The 22,727-nt window shown below is 48.0% G+C and overlaps 2 protein-coding genes across 2 annotated transcripts in view; one reads left to right on the top strand and one right to left on the bottom strand.

Annotated features, from left to right (window-relative positions):
* Positions 1–22,727, top strand: part of LOC309549119 (uncharacterized protein) — a 2,919,967-nt gene that overhangs the window by 1,864,856 nt on the left and 1,032,384 nt on the right. The gene's annotated exons all lie outside the window — the stretch shown is intronic.
* Positions 1–22,727, bottom strand: part of LOC309549117 (uncharacterized protein) — a 4,285,597-nt gene that overhangs the window by 3,341,147 nt on the left and 921,723 nt on the right. The window contains 1 exon segment of the mRNA XM_082249155.1: positions 9,471–9,698. Coding sequence (XP_082105281.1) covers positions 9,471–9,698 — 228 coding nt within the window.

Here is a 22,727-nt window from a genome sequence, read left to right as displayed (position 1 = left end):
CTGGGCCCAGCCGCCCAAAAAGAACAGGCCATGCATGGAAAGCAATGGGCCGACAGGGAGAGGTCTCCCCTGGCCTGACCGGTTCTGCATTCCGCATGGATCACCTGGGCCGGGTGGTGGGATTAATAATGGGCACTGCGGGCAGTCCTAATGGAAGCCAGGTATTCAGCTTCTGTAATGTTGTGTTAGCTCTGCACAGCTGCGCCCTTCAACGTCACCTCAGGGCGCACCTCGTACACTGATGCAGGGCTCTTATGGAAGCCTGGGACTTCCATAGCATTTGGCCTGCGCACGCCGACACACAACCCTTAAGGCCCACCAAAATCCCCAGCACCAGGCCCATATTGCTCTTAATCCGGCCCTGCAGAGAGTGACCGCTCCACCCTGCCCACACAGAGAGTGACCGCTCCACTCTGCCCACACAGAGAGTGACCGCTCCACCCTGCCCACACAGAGAGTGACCGCTCCACTCTGCCCACACAGAGAGTGACCGCTCCACTCTGCCCGCACAGAGAGTGACCGCTCCACCCTGCCCACACAGAGAGTGACCGCTCCACTCTGCCCGCACAGAGAGTGACCGCTCCACCCTGCCCACACAGAGAGTGACCGCTCCACTCTGCCCGCACAGAGAGTGACCGCTCCACCCTGCCCACACAGAGAGAGAGAGAGAGAGAGACTGCTCCACACTGCCTGCACAGAGAGACAGACTGCTCCACAGAGAAACTGCAATGTGGAGCGGTCCCTCTCCCTGTGCCGGCAATGTGGAGTGGTCTCTCTCTCTCTATCTGTTCAAGCAAGGTGGAGCGGTCTCTATCTGTGCAGGCAATGTGGAGCAGTATCTTTCTCTCTGTGAAGGCAATGTGGATCAGTCTCTCCCTTGCTGTGCAGGCAATGTGGAGCGATTTTTCTCTCTATGCATGCAATGTGGATCAGTCTCTCTCGCGCTCTCTCTCTCTCTGTGCAGATCATATGGAGCGGTCTCTCTCTCTGTGCAGGCAATGTGGAGCTGTCTCTCTCTTTGTGCAGGCAATGGAGCGCGGTCTCTCTCTTTGTGCAGGCATTGTGGTGAGGTCTCTCTCTGCGGGCAATGTGGGGTTGTCTCTCTCTTTCTCTGTGTGGGCAATGTGGAGCAGTCTCTCTCGCGCTCTCTCTCTCTGTGCAGATCATATGGAGCGGTCTCTCTCTCTGTGCAGGCAATGTGGAGCTGTCTCTCTCTTTGTGCAGGCAATGGAGCGCGGTCTCTCTCTTTGTGCAGGCATTGTGGTGAGGTCTCTCTCTGCGGGCAATGTGGGGTTGTCTCTCTCTTTCTCTGTGTGGGCAATGTGGAGCAGTCTCTCTCGCGCTCTCTCTTTCTCTCTGTGCAGGCAATGTGGAGCTGTCTCTCTCTTTGTGCAGGCAATGGAGCGCGGTCTCTCTCTTTGTACAGGCAATGTGGGGTTGTCTCTCTCTCTCTCTCTGCGGGCAATGTGGGGTTGTCTCTCTCTTTCTCTGTGTGGGCAATGTGGAGCAGTCTCTCTCTATCTCTCTGTGAGGGAAATGTGGTGCAGATGGATGGGGAGCCGATTTGGTGGTTCAATGGGCCACTCGACTGGACTTGCCCCCCAGACCTAAGGCTGCCAGTCCTCCCCTGCTTAGAACCCCCAAACATGAAATATATTCCAAAAGCAGAGACCCTGGGGAATAAATTGGGGATTTTTTTGCCACATCAAATTTTCAGGAAATAATACACAAATTTGAATGCACATAAATACAATAGAATACCCATTTTATCGGTAAGATATAAAATATAATGTTGTGGCAAGTAAATTTATACCAAAAATGTGAAGAATAAAAATTGCACACGCCTGTGACAAACTACAGAGCCTAAAATTATCCATAGGTGTCCCTTATAAAAGCCTTTCTAGGTTTACAGCTTATCGGTAAATGTGATCTCTGCTGGTAGAATTCTTCTCTCACACTGATGTTCATGGCGATACCTCACATCATTAATTTCGGCATCTTTAACCCATTTTCGCCCGAAATGGAATAGGCCCATTTTCAGCCGAAAATTTTGGTTGCCGAAAATTCAGTGCACCACTACCTCACATGGATGGCGATACCTCACATGGATGGCCATACATCACATACCTTTACATTTTTGCTACCACAAGGAACATCCCTTGTGATAGCTTTGTCAGGGACAGGTACTCTTTATGGAGAAATCCAGGGTCTATCTGATCCCTCCTCTGCCTCCAAGTTAGCTGATCCAACAGAGCCCTAAAAATTGAATTGATGGAATCCTCGCCATGAGTCTGCTTTATCCGCATCCCATCCAAGACATATGTATCTCACAAAAGTAAGTACACCCCTCACATTTTTGTAAATATTTTGTTCTATCTTTTCATGTGACAACACTGAAAAAATGACACTTTGCTACAATGTAAAGTAGTGAGTGTACAGCTTGTATAACAGTGTAAATTTACTGTCCCCTCAAAATAACTCAACACACAGCCATTAATGTCTAAACCACTGGCAACAAAAATGAGTACACCCCTAAGTGATAATGTCCAAATTGGGCCCAAAGTGACAATATTTTGTGTGGCCACCATTATTTTCCAGCACTGCCTTAACCCCCTTGGGCAAGGAGTTAACCAGACCTTTACAGGTTGCCACTGGAGTCCTCTTCCACTTCTCCATGATGACATCACGGAGCTGGTGGATGTTAGAGACCTTGCGCTCCTCCACCTTCCGTGAGGATCCCCCACAGATGCTCAATAGGGTTTAGGTCTGGAGACAGTAATAAGATATATTCAGTAAAAAAGTACATGGCCGTCACTAAATGTTACATCTAAGTGAAGAGAGGAAATATCTATACCTACACGAACCTTATGATATATACCAACTTATCCTTATATATGTATGATGTACATGAGTGAAATTAGTAGGAGACATTGATCTCCTGTGTATGAGCTGAGCTCAGTTTGGGGCCAGTTTCCTCATTTTATTGAGATCTAGTTTTAGATAAATGAATAAATGTTATTTTAGGATAAATCCATGTAGTTGTTATCTGTCTCATGCTGTGCCCTTAAAGTCCACACATATGACAGTGGTTCCTTGTGAACATCTGTAGGTTCCCATTTCTCTGAACAGATAGGATGTTGGGACTCTCATGATAGCTCTGGTTTTTCTTCTCCTATCCAAGTTCTCCAAATAAAACATAAAAACACATCCCCTAGACTGGTCATTGGAGACAACGAGCGGAAGAGTGTGTGCACCTGGCTGTGTGAAAATACCCTGTATCTGGCTGTGGAGTAATCAGTGGGAGGCCCGGGTACACCAATATCCAAGCGGCTCCTGCGGGGGTACCGCTACGCAGAAAGCAAACCTTGCTTCAACAAACAGTTCTCTCCTCAGGACAGAAAAGAAGACAAAGGTAGGCGACTGCACCAAACTTTGGTAAGAGGCTGCAATGCACATGGATCACCCAGAGAGCAGAGTCCTCTCCATAGGTTTTCCTTTTGGTTACTCCCTAGCAGCCCGCATGGCGTCTGCTCCCTTCTGCTGACCTCAAGCCAAACATACTCACGTGTCCCGGACCTCTTCCACAGGGCAATCGAAGCATCCGCAGGGCGACCCGGATCCCAGAGGCAGGAACACAACTGCTATATCTGGGTTGGGCACGCTTAGGAGACATGTGCAGAATGGAAACATTTGTTTCTTTTCGGATAGATTCATTTTGTTACTAATTTCATTTCATTCTGGAATTTGGAATTCTTTTAGTTTGGTTTTGGAATTTGTTTAGTTTTCGTTAAATTTATTTTCCTTTTCGCTAAAATTTGTTTAGTTTATTAATCTAAAGAATTCAAACTTATCAGAACGATCAGAATTCCGATTGGTCGAGAAACAATCGACTGATTGGAATTCTGAGTGAAGAAATAGCTGGTTGTTAAGCAGGGGGCTGGGAAGCCGGCCGCCCGCATCCTTACCAACCGACGACTCATCAGCCGTCAGTGGGCTTCCCCAATGACAGATGAATGGAAAGAAAAGAATGCCGGCATTCCCTGGCAATAGAAAATGTTTAAAAAAATTATAAGGGGTCTCCCCCCGCCCCCCAGGCTATACCAGGACCATGCCAAAATGTAAAAAAAAATAATTGACGTGGGGTCCCCCAAAATAAATATCAGACCTTTACCTGAGCATGCAGTTCGGCAAGTCAGAAAAGGGGGGACGAGCAAGACCCCCCCTCCTAACCCATACCAGACCCCATACCATGTTGATGGGGACAAGGGCCTCTTCCCCACAACCGTGGCCTGTGCTTGTGGTGGTCTGCAGGCAGGGGGCTTGTCGTTTTCTGAAAGCCCCTTTTACCAAGGGACCCCCCCCCCCCCATGTGAATGAGTATCAGGACCATAGTACCTGTACCTATTCACCAAAAAAGTGTCAAAAAGTAATAAAAACACACACACAATTTTTGAAAAATCCTTTATTATAAAATAAAAACCAGCGTCCCCCGATGTAGATCCGTCATCAATCACAAAGCCCGCTGCACCCGGAAAAATAAATAAAGAGACCCTCTGCCTACTGCAGGCTCCCCGTTTCACATATTTTATATAGGTAATGGGCGGGGCCACCTGCCTACATCACCTGGTGGCACCGCCCTTTCTGACGTCAGGGACCCAGCATGCACCGATCCATGAGGCCAGAAGGGGCAGTGCCTCCAGGTGATGTAGACAGATGACCCCGCCCTTTTCCTATGTATGGAGGAGGAGCCTGCAGTAGGTTTTTTTAAAATAAAGGATTTTTCAAAATTTGTGTGTGTTTTTATTACTTTTTGACAATTTTTGGTGAATAGGTACGGGTAATATGTTCCCGATACTCATTCACATGGGGGGGGGGGCGGGATCTGGGGGCCCCCTTGGTAAAAGAGGCTTTCATATTATGACAAGCCCCCTGCCTGCACCTGCAGACCCCCACAAGCACAGGCCACGGTTGTGGGGAAGATGCCCTTGTCTCCATCAACATGGGGACAAGGTGCTTCGGGGTGGGGGGGCATAGCTTACCCAAAGCACCCACCCCCCCATGTTGAGGACTTGTGGCCTGGTATGGTCGATCGTTTTTTTGTCTGATCCGAATTTGAATCATTCTGAAAAGTTGGAATTTCGTTAGAAAACAAATAAACAAAACCAATTTTAACAGATTTCAACAAAATTCATTACAATTTCATTTGGAGATTTGGATACATCCGAATCTAGGAATAACCAAAAATTTGTTGGAATTTGTTTTTGCACCGAAACGGATTTCACGTGTCTAACACTTAATGGCCACCCGCTAACAGCTGGGCTCCCAGCCAATGCAAATGGCCGCCGATGGCAGGGCCCACTCTCCAGGCATGGATCCTCTACATATGTGTGCCATAACACCACCCCGCTGATAGCTGGGGACTCAATAACCACTCGGGACATCCTGGAAGACTTCTGGATACCAAAGGAAGCTCCTGACATCCGCACAGCTGCCCAGCACCAGACCCGCCCACCAATGCTTCCAATAGGTAGGAAAACTTCATACAAAAATGGTCCTATAAGTGAGAAGGACAAAAAAGGAACGCAGCCATTGGCTTATCCTGAACATTAATGGGGTGGGGTCTCATGGGGGAGGAACGAGGGCGAGGCTACCCAAACGTATGCTGCCATTGACATCTGTCAGGAAAGCACATTATGGCCACCAGATGGAATTGACCTTTATAGGAAATCCCAATTCACCATGACTGGGGGAATGCGGGTCACATTTCATCAACACATTTATAACAACCAGATCTGTAAGTGTTTGTGAAATCTTCCCGCACAAAATGTACTCAGCCAATGAAAGGTAAGGACTCCATTTTTATTTTTCTCCTGCTATCAATTGCCAACACGAGACAACACTTCATCCATGTCTTTGGTGATCTCTGATCTCCTTATGAAGTGTTTCTTACATGATGAAGATCAGCCATGGAGTATATCTGACGTGTATATCAGGGTGTGCTTCTTCCCCATATGTCCACCAACATTCATATAGAAGACATTTCCCGCACTCAAGGCACTAATACACCTCCAGGGTTGTGTGGGACCCCTGATGAACAGGAAGACAGGACTTCAGTGAGGAACATTTCCCTCACTCAGGACAGGAATACGGCTTCTCCCCCGTGTGAGATCTCTGATGCTTGGAAAGATTGGACTTCTCTGAAAAACATTTCCCGCACTCAGGACAGGAATATGGCTTCTCACCAGTGTGCAATCTCTGATGCTTGGAAAGATTGGACTTCTCTGAAAAACTTTTCCCGCACTCGGGACAGGAATATGGCTTCTCACCAGTGTGGAATCTCTGATGTGTGGAAAGATAGGACTTCTGTGAAAAACATTTCCCGCATTTAGGACAGGAATACGGCTTCTCACCAGTGTGAGATCTCTGATGTCTGTAAAGAGTGTACTTCTTTGAAAAACATTTCCCGCACTCAGGACAGGAATACGGCTTCTCACCAGTGTGTGATCTCTGATGTGTGGAAAGATGGGACTTCTGTGAAAAACATTTCCCGCACTCAGGACAGGAATAAGACTTATCGCCAGTGTGAGATCTCTGATGACTGTAAAGAGTGTACTTCTGTGAAAAACATTTCCCGCACTCAGGACAGGAATACAGCTTCTCTCCCGCGTGCGATCTCTGATGTGTGGAAAGATGTGACTTGCATGAAAAACATTTCCCGCACTCAGAACAATAATATGGCTTTTCCCCCGTGTGCAATCTCTGATGTGTGGAAACATATGACTTATGTGAAAAACATTTTCCACACTCAGGACAAGAATAAAGCTTCTCACCAGTGTGTGAGCTCTGATGATTGTGAAGACTAGACTTCTGTGTAAAACATTTCCCGCACTCAAGACAGGAATATGGCTTCTCCCCCGTGTGAAATCTCTGATGTCTGGAAAGATCGGACTTCTGTGCAAAACATTTCCCGCACTCAGGACAGGAATACGGCTTCTCACCAGTGTGAGATCTTTTATGCACATGAAGATTGGATTTAAAACTGAAACACTTCCCGCACTCAGCACAGGAGAACCTCTTATCTGTTGTAAGGACGGCACCGTCCCTCACAGTCTGAAGTTCCTCAGGAAAAGAGGAATACGATGGCCCGGCACCCTCCCTCACAGTCTTGGGTTTCTCAGGAAAAGAGGAATACGATGGTCCCGCACTGTCCCTCACAGTCTTGGGTTTCTCAGGAAAAGAGGAATACGATGGTCCCGCACTGTCCCTCACAGTCTGAGGTTCCTCAGGAAAAGAGGAATACGATGGTCTGGCAATGTCCCTCACAGTCTGAGGTTCCTCAGGATAAGAGGAATACGATGGTCCATCTACACTGTGTGGTGCCGGATGGACATTTGAGGTAGCCGGGTTTTCTCCTGGACTATACTGTGTGATGTCCTCATCTTCTACTTTACAGTCTGGAGACAAAGTGAGACAATCTTCTGAGGTTTTCCTCATCTCCCATCCATCTACTAAAATAGAAATATAAACATTATTACTAGACATGAGCAGATTGGTTCCCCTAAACCAGGACTCCACCCACATCAGACAGCTTTGTCTCTGGGGATCTTACAATTCCACCCTCAAGGTAACTAGTAAATGGGTCCTCTGATCTCCTACCAGTTCATTTCTTTATTCATGGACCTTAGTCAGAGAGTGAGGAAACAATGAGAACTGTCTTTTATAGGAGTGACAGTGATGAGGGGATTATAGGACGAGTGTCCCCTCCCCCTCTATCACTCATTGCCATCTTCCCAACATAAAAAGTCCCGCACTTCCTTATTTAGTCCATGATTTAGTCATGAATAACAGCGGGGCTGAGCCCCACCAGAGGTCAGAGAGTGAGGATGGGGGAGAACAACCACGATCGAGATTGGACTGATCCTGAAGACCATATATATCTTTGGGGAAGTCCAATCAGGATGCAACGCATCAGATGGGAGTGGTTTGAGGACATCATCACGTTAGCCGGAGTGCCCTCAAGTTACACTGAGACTGATGCTTGGGGAATCTGCAGTGATTGGGTGTATTCAATACTGGATTGCTTTTTTAACCTTGTGAGTGCTTTTCTTATCCATGTAATAAATACAACAGTGAGCACTATGGAGTCTCTTTATCTCTAGTAGCAGGAGCTGGCTACCTAAAGAGGAGGCTCCGCCTACATGTACCTGAAGGTGTGTGATTTCATGCTGGGTGTGTCCTCTTGGTATGGAGCAATGGGGTCCATCTGAAGAGGTGAGAGTACACCTGGAATTGCAGAGTGGCGCACTGTCAGCTTATTCTCCGTGACACGAGAAGGGTGGATTTGTGGCTCATTCATGTTTACTGTGGATTGTAAAACTGTTTGCGACTGTTCACCAGTGTGCGTGTCTTTTCATGTCTTTTCTTCAAGTTTTTGTGTGTAACAGTGTGTGCATTGTATAGATAGAATATACACGGCTCAAAAAAAAAAAGAAAGGAACTCAGTGACTTGGGTGTGAGACTATACAGACATATCCCTCCACCCGGCACAGCCAGCAAATAACAGAGCAAGTAACCCCGGGAGGATTGTTCTGTCAGAGATCTTGCTAGACCTGGGCATGGGGCAGAAGACCCAAGGTTCATAGCCCAGGGGTCTAGGCTGAGCAACGTCTATGGTGAAAATCAACATTTTACTGCCAGCTGAACCCCAGAATCTCCATAAATCCAGTCTAGAGACATAAATTGTGTCTGCAGCACAGAGAAGGAAGATTATTCGAGAGAAATACAGGAATACAGGACGGGGAACACAGCTCAGGAAAGTGACCAGGGGATTACAGGCTAATATCACCCAGTCCCCGCCCTACTCTGAACCAATCAGTAAGCAGTATGGGTGGAGGAATGTATTTAGTGTTAATGACCCACCTGTGCTGATCTCTGTAGGAGTGTCCTCCTCTATAAATGTCCCCGTTATTCCATCCTCCTCCATAGACTGCTGATCATCCCTCACATACCTCTCTTCTTCTTCTTCTGCTTTAACCTCAAATTCTATATCGATTGGATCTCCACTCTAAATCAAGAAAATGAAAGAATATCATCTGTAAAATATAAGATTTATTATTGTGACATCACATAAAAATCCACACATTTTCTCCATGAGTCTGTGTTTTATAATCTCTGTCTCACCAACCTTGTAACAGTGAGGGATGGTGTGACCTTCCTGTGTGGAATCCCGGGAATACAGAGGACGGGGACATCTCTCTGGTGGGTTCCTGGTATTAGGTGGCTCCATCATATCCTTGTGTCCTTCTGAAAACTCCTCCATCACTCCATACTCCTCATCCTCCTCTTTATACTCTTCTTTAACATCAATATTATCATCCCCGAGGTTTCCACTCTGAATATATAATAAAACATTTATTGTAACAAACATGCTGTATATAAATCAGAATTACCAATCATTGACAATCATCTACCTGATGATGGTGAGGGATGGTGTGACCTTCCTGTGTGGAATCCCGGGAATACAGAGGACGGGGACATCTCTCTGGTGGGTTTCTGTAGCTGGATGACTCCTCCATGGTGTCCTGATACAGATCTTTGTGTATTTTTAGAAACTCTGACTCCTCCATAACCCCATCCTCATCATCCTCCTCTTTTATCTCTTCTTTAACCTCAACTTTAGAATCTCTCAGGTTTCCACTCTGAATATATAATAAAAATGACATCAATGGTAACAATGCAGATAATGTACAGATCCTAATGATACTATCAGTGATTGTTACTCATCTACCTGATGATGGTAAGGGATGGTGTGATCTTCCTGTGTGGAATCCCGGGAATACAGAGGACGGGGACATCTCTCTGGTGGGTTCCCATTACTGGATCCATCTGTAGGAAACACACACACTGACTGAATACATTGTTTCTATGTGTTTATCAGATGATGGGGGATCTAGGTGGATCCTCCGTACTGCTCTCTCCTTTACAATAAAGTCTCCTCTTACCCGGTGATGTGAGGGGCGGCTGATTCTCCATCATAACGTCCTTGTAGAGATCCTTGTGTCCTTCTAAATACTCCCACTCCTCCATGGAGAAATAGACAGTGACATCCTGACACCTTATAGGAACCTGACACACACAATGATACAGTCACCATCCAGACACATCCCTTGTCTGTTACTGGATAATGTCCCAGAATTCCCAGCACCACTCACCTCTCCTCCATGATCTCTCTGGTGACTTCTAGAATCTTCTTTGTATTTCTCTATTCTATCAGGGAGGGAGGTGGAGGCAATGTGATGGTCATATGATCTCCAGACTTCACAGGTGGAAAACTCTAGATCTGAACACAAATAGTAAAATCAAATGAAATTCCCAGAATCCTCCTCACCTCACCATTCAGATTTCCATTTGATTAAAGCCCCACCTCAGACTGAGGTATAATTTACCCACACAGGACCCCCACACTACGCAGGTTAAAAAGTTTGTTGCAGGCATTCTGACATCATTACATACAACGCAGGACCAACAGACTCACTTTGCTAATGAGGATGCCAAGGGTCCGCCCACATCCTAAGAGAGGAGAAGAATAAGCCAGATGGAGGGACATTGGGGGAGGAGTTGTGAGGTCAGTGTGATGTCATAGGACATATAGACTTGTGATGGAGGGACATTTGAATGGGGAGATTTGAGGGGCCCTCTATATGAGGCTCCCATGCAAACCAAATCATTGTTCCCAGGTGAATCCCACTTCTAAAATAAAGAGTGAACTTTGACCTTTACCATACAGAAATCTGTCAGGAATCTGTGAAAGTAATCTCTCATGTGAGCAGGTGACGTGCGGAGGAACGGAGTGTAAATAGCAGACAATCTTCTCCAGAGCTCCTAATGGTGGGAATGGATTTTGCTGCGTGCTGGTGCCAAGTTTCCACCCCCCAGGGTCACTGCAGGTGTGGAGAAAAGCTGTGTAAGAGGATATGGAGGAGAGATGAGGAGGAGATCCAGGAATCAGGATAAAGGTCAGGACAAGCAACAGACGAGCGCATCCAAGAGATGAAGCCGGGGTCACTACACAGAAAATCAATCCAAGGAAACAACAGGCAGGACGAGGAATAGCAAGAAGGAGCTCAGAGACAAATGAGAATATTGCTCAGCCAATGGGAGATTATCTCAGCATGACTTACATAATGAAGGAGATGAGGGGGAGGGGAGGTGATCATAGATACATGGAAATTCAGCTGGTTTAGCAGGGATCGGTCACATTTCCATCCATGTGTGGTCAGCTTTGGAAGCAAGATATATTAATCATCAACTGATCCCCTTGAAGGGGTTAATCTACTTATTACCTCCTCTGCCGCCAATTCCTGCAGTGTCTCCCTCTATGTTCAATGGAACGTCCTCTTTACCTGACATCACTTCCTGTCTGTATTCCATAGAGACTTCCTGTCTGGGTAGAAGTGAGATCACCACCTTGTGGAGCTCAGAGGAACTGCAGCCCTGAGAACCGTCTGGTAGTGTGAACACGGCCTTGTGCTGTGTGTGTATGTACTGTATATCCTTCCCCTTTCTCTCCTCCCTGAGTGTGTATGAAGAGGCGGAGCTCCTGCTGGAACAGCGGTCGGAGGAGGAAGCCGAGTCTAGGAGGGAGACTGACAGAAAGCGCAGCAGACTTGCAGGAGTGAGCGAGGAGGATCCAGTTCCTTTGCCATCGGAGGTGAGGAGAGTGTGAAGGATGTTTGTGACTCTGGTAGATGAAAAGCTGGGAATCATATTGCTCTGGTGAGTGGGGAAGCACTACTAAGGGGGCGCCCTCACCATCACGTGTGTAAAAGGTGGAAGAAGGCGTGGCTACACTACAGCTGGCACAGTTTGGAGCACGGAGAACTTTCACACCTTATCAACTTTTCATACATTTGTGGACTTTTATGGAGCAACAGAACTTCGTTGAAGTAGATGCAAATTTGAAGCAGTGGACTTGCAGAGAACACTATATTGAGCAACAAATATTGTATGATTACATGAATTTGCACAGGTTATTACTCTATAGAAAATAGTATAAGATAATGAAGTAGGTGTAAAGTGGAAGCAGTGGATCTGCAGGGAACAGCATCTTGAGCACAAAGCACTTTATGTTGTATATGAATTTGCACATGGATCAGTTTACGTAATTTATTGATAAACACCATAAGATGAATGAAGTAGGTGTAAATCTAGACCTAGGGAACACAAGGGAGGTGGAGTGGGAATCCTCCTATCCTCACACAGCACCTTCCAGGTTCTCCACTCTCCTCCCTCTCATCATTTGAAGCTCACTGTACGTCTATTTTCTCCAATCTCCTCTAGAATTGCTGTGATTTATCGGCCCGCTGGACCGGTATTACCTTTCCTTGATGACTTCTCTGCTTGGCTGCCCTACTTTCTCTCTTCTGAAATCCCCACAATCATTCCCAGAGACTTCAACATCCCTGTTACTACGAACACTTCTGCTACTTCCAAACTTCTCAGTCTATCCTCCTCATTTGGCCTGAAGAAATGGATACACAATGGGTAGAGGCTTCTACTCACTCTGGTGACAACACCCGCAGCCTTGTATTCTCCCACCTATACACTCCATGCATCCTCTCCACCAATCCTCTCCCTCCCTCTCTCTATACACCACTAGGGATGGGCGAGTGGTTTGGGCCGAGGAGAACTTCACCAATCACCCGAATTTTCTGTGTGCTCTGTGTTTTTTTTTTTAGTATTTAAATCCTGCCAAGCGCACAGTCAGTGGTTTGTTAGGACACGGCACAATCCTGATCTCGGTAAAGAGTCAATGACATGACTCTTTGCCCATGTGATCGGCTGTGTCCAATCACAGCCAGTCACATGTAAATGAGGAAGTGCCGTTATTCGTCTCTCCTCGCCTCACACTGTCAGTGTGTGAGCGACGAGAGCTGATCAGCGGCTCCTCCTCACAGGGGAGACAGATACAAGTAATCAGGGCACTGATCATCAGTGCCCTGATTACACAAAATGTAAATAAAGTGCCAGTTACTGCCCAGCATCAGTGCCCATAGTGCTGACAGTCAGTGCCTGCTCATCTAGGCACTGATGGGCACTGACTGGCAGCACTATGGGCACTGATTGTGGGCACTGATGGTGCTGTCCATCAGTGCTGCCTATCAGTGCCACCCGTCAGTGTCCATCAGTGCCGCCTGTCAGTGCCCATCAGTACCGCCCGTCAGTGCTGCCTCTCAGTGCTCATCAGTGCAACATATTAGTACCCCATCAGTGCCCATTAGTGCTGCCTCATCAGCGCACATCAGTGAAGGAGAAAAATGTATTTATTTTCAAAATTTACTCACGGAAAAACTTTTTTTTTCTGTCTTTTTCTTTTTTTTTTGTAAGAAATAAAAAACCCAGAGGTGATTAAATACCACCAATAGAAAGCTCTATTTGTGTGAAAAAAATGATACAAATTTCATATGGGTACAGTGTAGCATGACTGCGCAATTGTCATTCAAAGTGTGAGAGCTCTGAAAGCTGAAAATTGGCCTGGGCAGGAAGGGGGTGAAAGTGCACTGTAGGCAAGTGGTTAATAAAGGAACTGTCAAAAACTGGCTCATGTCTTTATTTTTGACACTTTTTTGGTAAATGAGGGCCAGGATCTGGGGGCCCCTAACAACACGCTAATACAAAACCGAGCCCCTTCTCGGGCTCTAACATCCACTTGATAAAACCTGGTGAATGTATGAACTGAAGACCAAGTAGCAGCTTTGTAAATCTGAGTCATAGATCATTGATGATTCACTGCCCAAGAAGCACTCACCCTCCTGGTAGAATGCACTTTAAACTTAAAAGGTGGAATCTTACCCTTTAAGCTATACGCTTGAACAATGACTTGATGAATCCCCCTAGAGATAGTGGAAGTAGTTGCCACTTGGCCTTTCCTAAGCCCCTCTGGCAATACAAAAAAAGCATTGGTACTACGGATTAGTGCAGATGACTTCACAGACATCCCAACCTGCAAAAACTAATTTCAGAGAGGTGGCAAAGTCATTTCAGGGAGGTGAGCCCCCCCCCCACATAAAGCTGCCCCCCCCCCCCCACGCACGCCTGCGCCGCACCCCCCTTTCCAATTTAACACTACCAGAGAATAATGAAATGTAATCAGTATACCTGGTCACTGGTGCTGGTACTGGTCACTGATGCTGGTACTGTTCACTGGTGCTGGTACTGTACTGGTCTGGTAACTGGTGCGGGTACTGGTCACTGGTGCTGGTACTGGCCTGGTCACTGGTGCTCGTACTGGTCTCTGGTACTGGCCTAGTCACTGGTGCTGGTATTGGCCTGGTTACTGGTGCTGGTTACTGGCCTGGTCACTGGTGCTGGTTACTGGCGCTGGTACTGGCCTGGTCACTGGTGCTGGTACTGGTCACTGGTGCTGGTCACTGGTGCTGGTACTGGCCTGGTCACTGGTGCTCGTACTGGTCTCTGGTACTGGCCTAGTCACTGGTGCTGGTTACTGGCCTGGTCACTGGTGCTGGTTACTGGCGCTGGTACTGGCCTGGTCACTGGTGCTGGTACTGGTCACTGGTGCTGGTCACTGGTGCTGGTACTGGCCTGGTCACTGGTGCTGGTCACTGGTGCTGGTACTGGCCTGGTCACTGGTGCTGGTACTGGTGCTGGTACTGGTACTGGCCTGGTCACTGGTGCTGGTCACTGGTGCTGGTACTGGCCTGGTCACTGGTGCTGGTACTGGTGCTGGTACTGGCCTGGTCACTGGTGCTGGTACTGGTCTGGTCACTGGTGCTGGTCACTGGTGCTGGTACTGGCCTGGTCACTGGTGCTGGTACTGGTGCTGGTACTGGCCTGGTCACTGGTGCTGGTACTGGCCTGGTCACTGGTGCTGGTACTGGCCTGGTCACTGGTGCTGGTACTGGCCTGGTCACTGGTGCTGGTCACTTGCTGGTACTGGCCTGGTCACTTGCTGGTACTGTCACAGAGTGGGGTGTCACAGTGTCACAGTCCCGCGCGCGCCAAAATGCCTCCTGGAGTAGAATGTGGCTGTAGTAGAGAGCAAAGCCGCTTCTTGCTCTTTGCAGCTCCTCCCACAGGCAGAGTGCATGACTCATATCACTCCGCCTGTGAGCCGGATCTACTTCGGGTCCGACGTGATGTCTGTGCAGGCTCAGCTTGCTGACAGCTGTCACACTCCTGCCTGCATCGATCGATGAGTCATCTCATCTGACTCACTCAGACTGACTCACACACAGAGCCGGGATATTGCCCTGAGCTCGCGGGTGTCCGTGACCTCAGGGTGGATAGCGGGAGTCTCCCGCGAATTGCGGGAGACTTGAGATGTCTGACTTCAAATAGACTTTAACTGAACGAACCACATCTAGTGAATGCAACAATCTTGACCAATGTAGAATAGATGTCCACAACCTGGTGCACTGCTTACAGCCAAACTCCACCCCCACTCCATGCCAACTTTCCCATTTACCTCAGTGAATGAGACCACACCGTAATTGGAGTAAACTGGCCATAGCAGCCCTTTTATTAACCATTTAAAACTTCAATTAACATAAAGGAGAAAAATATTCCTTAAAACAGAAACATATCAGTCGCTAAGCCTGTTGGTCTTTGAGGTACCCCCCAAAAAAATTCCAAATCCTGCACTGCGGGACCTATACCCTGATAGGCCTCCAGCCGCAGCACCGGCTCGGAGACAACCCACTCCCCGCAGTGCCACCATTTTAAATTCCATTTAACGACTTAACGTCTAGCCACGTAGACCTACGTCGGCTGACTTTGCAGGGTTATACCGGGATGATGCCTCTAGCTAGAGACACCACCCCGGTACCGTTGTTTGAAGCAGACGGTCGACTTTCCGTCGGTAACGACCGATGCGGCTCGGGGGGGCGGGAGGGGGCGTAAAAACGTATACGCAAGTCGAGCCGCGAATGAAATCGCTGTTCAAACCACACATGTGAGGTATCGCCGCGATCGCCAGAGCGTGCGCAATAATTTAAAAAAAAGAGCTACACTCTAACTCTGAACTGGTAACCGTTAAATAAATTTTAAGCGTCGCAGATTGAGATCTCTATTGACCGTAGTTTGTCGCCATCCCACGGGGGGGCGCAATTTTAAACCGTAACATGTTGGGTATCTATTTACTCGGCGTGACATCATCTTTCACAATATAGAAAAAAAAATGGGCTAACTTTACTGTTTAGTATTTTTTAAATGCAGTGAAATGTGATTTTTCAAATTTTTTCCAAAAAAATGGCGTTTTAAAGACCGCTGCGAAAATACCGCGTGACAAAAAATTTTGCAATGACCGACATTTTATTCTCCAGAGTCTTTTCTAAAAAAATATATATAATGTTTGGGGGTTTTAAGTAGTTTTCTAGCAAAAAATACTGGTTTTAACTTGTGAACAAAAAATGTCAAAAATAGGCTTAGTGGTAAAGTGGTTAAACTGACATTAAGTGGAATGCACCATAGGGACACATACCAACGATGAGTCCCAACCATACCCTAAACTGTTCACCTCCCCCACCAGCAAAGACCAAAAAAAACGCCACCAGCACCCAAGGGTAAAACCTTACCCTTGAGTGCCCCTCCAAACCCTCAAGGCTCGCTGTATCCCATCCTGCAACCCTAGGAACCACAAATCTGTCCCCAACGCATTGAGGTGAACGCCGTCACCCCGCAGATATCGCCAGGTATCCACCTCCAACTCTAAGTGGTGAACCACAAACCCCCCATTCCGACAAACAAAGCACCCCACCTCCTTACCCAACTTAATCCGAGCTTTATTGAGCCGCTCAACCGACCTGGCCATCCGCCAAGAAGTGCGGGCCACCATATCGGACCAAACAATGAGCAGCGCCGGAAAAGCCGTGCGTAGCCGAAGGAAATCCAATTTGATGTCCCTAATCAAGGCCCGCATGGACCTGGTCCCCAAATCATTGCCCCAGCATGCAGTACCAAAATATCCAGCTGCCTGTCTAGCCGGGAGAAACAATGAACTTCCGGTATGACCCTGCCCCACATCATGCCCGACACCCCCAGCCACCTAACACATGCCTCCTGGCGAGAGAAACCCAGCTGTCTACCATTAGGACGAACATCAGCTCTCCAGGCCCCCCAAAAAACATAGGAGTGTCCCAGAATCCAGACGAGGCAGGGCTCCAAACCTGAAAGAAAAGGAACAAGACACCACCAAATAACAACTAGCACGGCAGACACCCAGCAACAACACCAACCAACACCCCCCTACCGTTACTCCAACAACAGATGTTGACGAACATACAGTAAGAACCTCCTGGAATCCCACCTCCCAATGTGTTTTACCGCTACCTCATCCAACCCCCAGCGAGCGGCTTCCGTGGCCGCCCCAATTTGTAAGGAATGCGAGGCAAACCTGCTCGCATCCAAACCCAAAGTGCCAACACATTTCCAAAACACTGAAATAAATTGAAAACGCGATGAAGACCCGTCAGCTTGTATCAAAAAGGAACCAGCCACCGGCGGGCGTAATTCCCGAAACGCCCGAACCATGCCCACCGGGCACATCGGCAACACCGGTACTGCGAATAACCGGACCCGATCCCCTCTACCCGCCTGGTCCATTTTTGATCTGCAGAGGAGGATGCTGACCCCATCCTCACCGCAAGAAACATCCTGCTCCAATATACCCCCCGACACTGCTCTCGAGGGGCTGACCAGTTCCCCAATACGGAAGGCCCCGAAAAAAGCGAGAGAGAAAGCCGCTTTAAACAAGGAAACCTCATATCCGGAGGCGCAGTGCACCCCCAACTGATGGTACATGCAAGAGAGCGAATGACACCGGGCGCCTGGCATCCCTGCGCCGGTACGACCTGTTGTATCCCTTCAACGCTTGGCGGACCAAAAAATCCTCGACAACCTAATAATTTAAACAAAAAGGCCAAGCCGGACAACTTGCGCGATATGGCAGAAGCCGACTTGCCCTTCTCAAAATGGTTGGAAATAAAATAAAGCAACACCAACCGAACCTCCGGACCAGAAGGATCCACCTCAGCCACCCGCAGCACCTCCAGCCATTCTAACCATACCTTATAATACGCTGACCACGTGGACTCACTCACCGACCGCCGGATCCATCCAGCGAGGACCCCAAGGCAATCCCCCACAGCCAGTCGGGACACGGGACCCTGCATTGCTCTGCTGTCGGCGCCAACTCCCGGAATCTGTCCCACTGAAATCGAGACAGGGCGTCAGCAACATCATTGTGTACCCCCGGTATGTGCACAACATACAGGAAAACATTACATAGTTACATAGTTACATAGTTAGTGAGGTTGAAAAAAGACATCAGTCCATCCAGTTCAACCTATGATGTGTGTGTGTGTTTGCTTTTAGCCGTACATTGTATACCCCTGTATGTTGTACATTGTATACCCCTGTATGTTGTACTTTGTATACCCCTGTATGTTGTGGTCTTTAAGGTGTCCATCTAACAGTTTTTTGAAACTATCAAGGCTCCCCGCTGATACGACTGCTTGTGGAAGAGAATTCCACATCCTTACCGCTCTTACAGTGAAGAACCCCTTACGCACTTTAAGGTTAAACCGCCTTTCCTCTAGTTTTAGTGAGTGGCCACGTGTCTTATTGTATCTCCTTTCTCTGAATAGTTTGTTCCTTATGCTCGGGTCGCCAGTACAGTATTTGTACATTGATATCATATCCCCCCTCAATCGTCTCTTCTCCAGAGAGAATAGGTTCAGTGCTTGTAGTCTTTCTTCATAGCTGATGTCCTCCATCCCCCTAATTATTTTTGTTGCCCTTCTCTGGACTTTCTCCAGTTCCAGCACATCCTTTCTGAGGACCGGTGCCCAGAACTGGACAGCATACTCCAGATGTGGCCGGACCAGAGTCTTGTAGAGCGGGAGAATAATCTCTTTATTTCTGGAGTGAATCCCCTTTTTTATACATCCCAGTATTCTGTTGGCTTTGCTTGCTGCGGCCTGGCATTGCATGCCACTGCCAAGCCTGTTGTCTACCAGTACCCCTAAGTCCTTTTCCATCCTAGACTCACCCAGAGGTTCCCCCCCTAGCGAGTAGCTTGCTTTCTGGTTTCTGGCCCCCAAGTGCATTACTTTACATTTTTCAACATTAAATCTCATCTGCCATGTAGTTGCCCACTCCGTTATTTTGTTCAGGTACGCTTGCAAGGTTTCCACATCCTGCATAGAAGATATTGGCATGCCTAATTTAGTATCATCCGCAAATACTGAGATTGTACTAGATATCCCCTCCTCTAGATCATTTATGAATAAATTAAACAGGATTGGTCCCAGGACAGAACCCTGGGGGACCCCACTTTCCACACCCACCCAATCCGAGTACTCCCCATTAATCACCACCCTCTGTACTCTCCCCTGGAGCCAGTTCTCTATCCAGGTACTCACCTTATGGTCCATACCTATCTTCCTTAGTTTGTACAGTAAGCGTTTGTGGGGAACGGTGTCGAAGGCCTTTGCAAAGTCCAGATACACCACATCCACAGGCTTACCTTTATCTAGGTGGCAGCTCACTTCATCATAGAAGGTTAATAGATTGGTTTGGCACGAACGATTTTTCATGAATCCGTGCTGATTAATACTTATAATACCGTTTTCATTACTAAAGTCTTGTATGTGGTCCCTTAACATCCCCTCCAATATTTTGCAGACTACAGATGTTAGGCTGATCGGCCTATAGTTACCCGGGATATATCTCGGCCCCTTTTTAAATATTGGTACCACGTTGGCTTTTTTCCAATCAGCTGGCACCATACCGTCTGTAAACTATCCTTAAAGATCAAGAATAATGGTCTGGCAATCACCTGGCTGAGCTCTTTAAGAACCCTCGGGTGCAAGCCATCCGGTCCCGGGGATTTATTTATGTTAAGCTTCTCTAGTTTAGCTCTAAGTCTATCTTCTGTTAGCCATGGCGGCACTTCCTGAGGTGTATTATTTAGTTCGGCCTTACAAGCTGGGTTCGTGTAGACCCCCGATTCCTTTGTGAAGACTGAAGAAAAGAAATTATTTAACACTTCCGCCTTTTCTCTGTCCTCAGTGGCCATTTTTCCTTTATCATCTTTTATGGGGCCAATGTGTTCTGGCCTCGCTTTCTTACTGTTTATATACTTAAAGAACTTCTTGGGGTTCTTTTTACTCTCCTCCGCTATATGTCTCTCGTGTTCTATTTTAGCCGCCCTGATTTCATCTTTACATTTCTTATTACACTCTTTATAATGCTTAAATGCTGCCACTGACCCCTCAGTCTTGTATTTTTTGAAGGCATTTTCTTTAGCTCTAATATACATTTTTATGTTGGAGTTTAGCCACCCAGGGTTTAGTTTTGTTCTTTTAAATTTATTTCCCAGTGGAATGCACTGGCCCACCCCCTTGTTAAGTATGCTCTTGAAGCACTCCCATTTTTCCTCCGTGTTCTTTGTTCCCAGGGTTCTATCCCATTTTATATTTTCTAGCAGTGAGCGCAGTTTAGGGAAATTGGCTCTTTTGAAATTCAGCGTCTTAATATTACCCTTGTGTTTCCTATTACTGTAATTAATACTGAAACCAATTGACCTATGGTCACTGCTCCCTAAGTTTTCCCGTATTTCTATATCCATGAGCAGGTCTGCATTGTTGGTAATCAGTAGGTCAAGTACCGCATTGTTTCTTGTCGGTGCATTCACCATCTGACCCATGAAATTGTCCTGCAAAATATTTAGGAACTGCCTAGCCTTGGCTGAGTGCGCGGTTCCTTCTGCCCAGTCTATATCCGGATAATTAAAGTCCCCCATTATAATGACATTTCCCATCCTTGCTGCCAATCCTATCTGTAACATGAGGTCCGCCTCCCCCTCCTCACTCTGGTTGGGGGGCCTATAGCATATGCCCAATATTACCTTCCCCACCGTGCCTTCCCTTTCAACTGCAGACAACGCAAAACCAAATACCTGAGGAGTCGCATCACCGACTGAGAAGAAGCCGACGCGTGGTTGATAACCTGTACCACCCCGAGATTGTCGCAATGCAGGCGAACCTTCAAATTCCGGAAATCCTCGCCCCAAATCTCCAGGGCCACAACCACCGGGAACAGCTCCAACAGAACCAAATTGCGAACAAAACCCGCCTCCTGCCACTCGCCCGGCCATGAAGCCGCGTTCAAAGAACCCCGGTGAAAAGCCCCGTACCCAGCCGATCCGGCCGCATCCGTGAAAAGCGCCAGATCGAAATTGCTGACCGGCCCAGTCATCCACAAGGACCGCTCATTATAGGTGTCCAGAAAACTGTGCCACAGCCGCAAAACGTCCCTATGTTCCCTATTGAGCCGAACAAAGTGAGTGGGCAATTTCACCCTAGAAGTAGTCGGCAGAAAACATGACCCATAGGCATGATGCGGCAAGCAAAATTTAACTTGCCCAGCAACGACTAAGCTGCACAGCTGAATCTTGCGCAAGCCCAGTACCCCTTTGATTTCCGCTCTCAAGGCCAACAGTTTGTCCTCAGGCAGGCGGCACTCCATAGCCTCCGAATCCACGACAGTACCCAGGAAGCTGAGCATAGTAGCCAGGCCCTCCGTCTTGTCCGGGGCAAAAGGAATGCCGAAACGCCCCGCAACATGCTGCAAAGTGGCGAGAAGAATCGCACACACGTTGGAAGAGGGTGGGCCCACACAAAGAAAATCATCCAAATAGTGGATGACGGAGTTCACCCCAGAGACGTCCCTCACCACCCACTCAACGAATGAGCTGAATGCCTCAAACAACGCACAGGATATGGAGCAGCCCATGGGAAGGCAGCGATCCACATAATACGCCCCCTGCCACCAGCAGCCTAGCAAGCGAAAGCTGTCCGGGTGAACCGGGATCAATCTGAACGCGGCCTCGATGTCAGATTTTGCCATCAGAGCCCCGCGCCCATAGTGGCGCACCCAAGGCACCGCAGCATCAAACGATGTATAAGACACCGCGCAGGCCTCCGGATCAATCGCGTCATTCACCGACCCACCCTTCAGGAAGGAAAGGTGGTGAATAAGGCGAAACTTGTTGGGTTCCTTCTTAGGAACCACTCCCAACGGGGAAACCACCAAATCCTGCAGGGGCAAAACAGGGAACGGGCCCGCCATGCGACCGAGCGCCACCTCTTTGTGCAACTTTTCCGACACCACCAAAGGGTGTCGCAAAGCCGAACGCAAATTTTTTGCCAAAGGCGGCACAGAGTCCAAGGAACAAGGGATACGAAAACCCACCGAGAAACCTTCCCCCAACAATTGGGCGGCCAGCCGATCAGGGTACCTATTTAGGAAAGGCCGCAGCCTTTCCACCCTCACCGGCGTCCTCCCCTTTGTGCGCTGACTCCCCGGAACATCCTTTACCGGACTTGAAACATCGGGACAATGGATGGGAACCTCCACAACCGGAGCATTCATGTTTGAAGCGGCAGGTCCCCGCAAACTTACAGGATCCCTCATTGATTTGCCAGCAGAAACCCCTCTTCTTCGTGGTCGGCTGTCCAGGGGTAGCAGAACCTCCGGCTTCCCCTGAAAAAAACTGATTCGGAGCCCTCGCCGAGGACATGAGCCTCATCCAGAGGCTGATGTCCTCGTGATCCCAACGCAAGGATGGCCGAACAGCCTTCCGCTGACGGAACTGTTCATCGTACCGCAGCCAGGCCGACCCCCCATAAACCCGATAGGCCTCCCCG

Source organism: Pelophylax lessonae (assembly GCF_965119305.1).
Source record: "Pelophylax lessonae genome assembly, chromosome: 3".
In the NCBI taxonomy this organism is placed as follows: domain Eukaryota; kingdom Metazoa; phylum Chordata; class Amphibia; order Anura; family Ranidae; genus Pelophylax; species Pelophylax lessonae.
The sequence above is the reverse complement of the archived record's forward strand: the minus strand, read 5'-3'. Positions and strand labels throughout refer to the sequence as shown.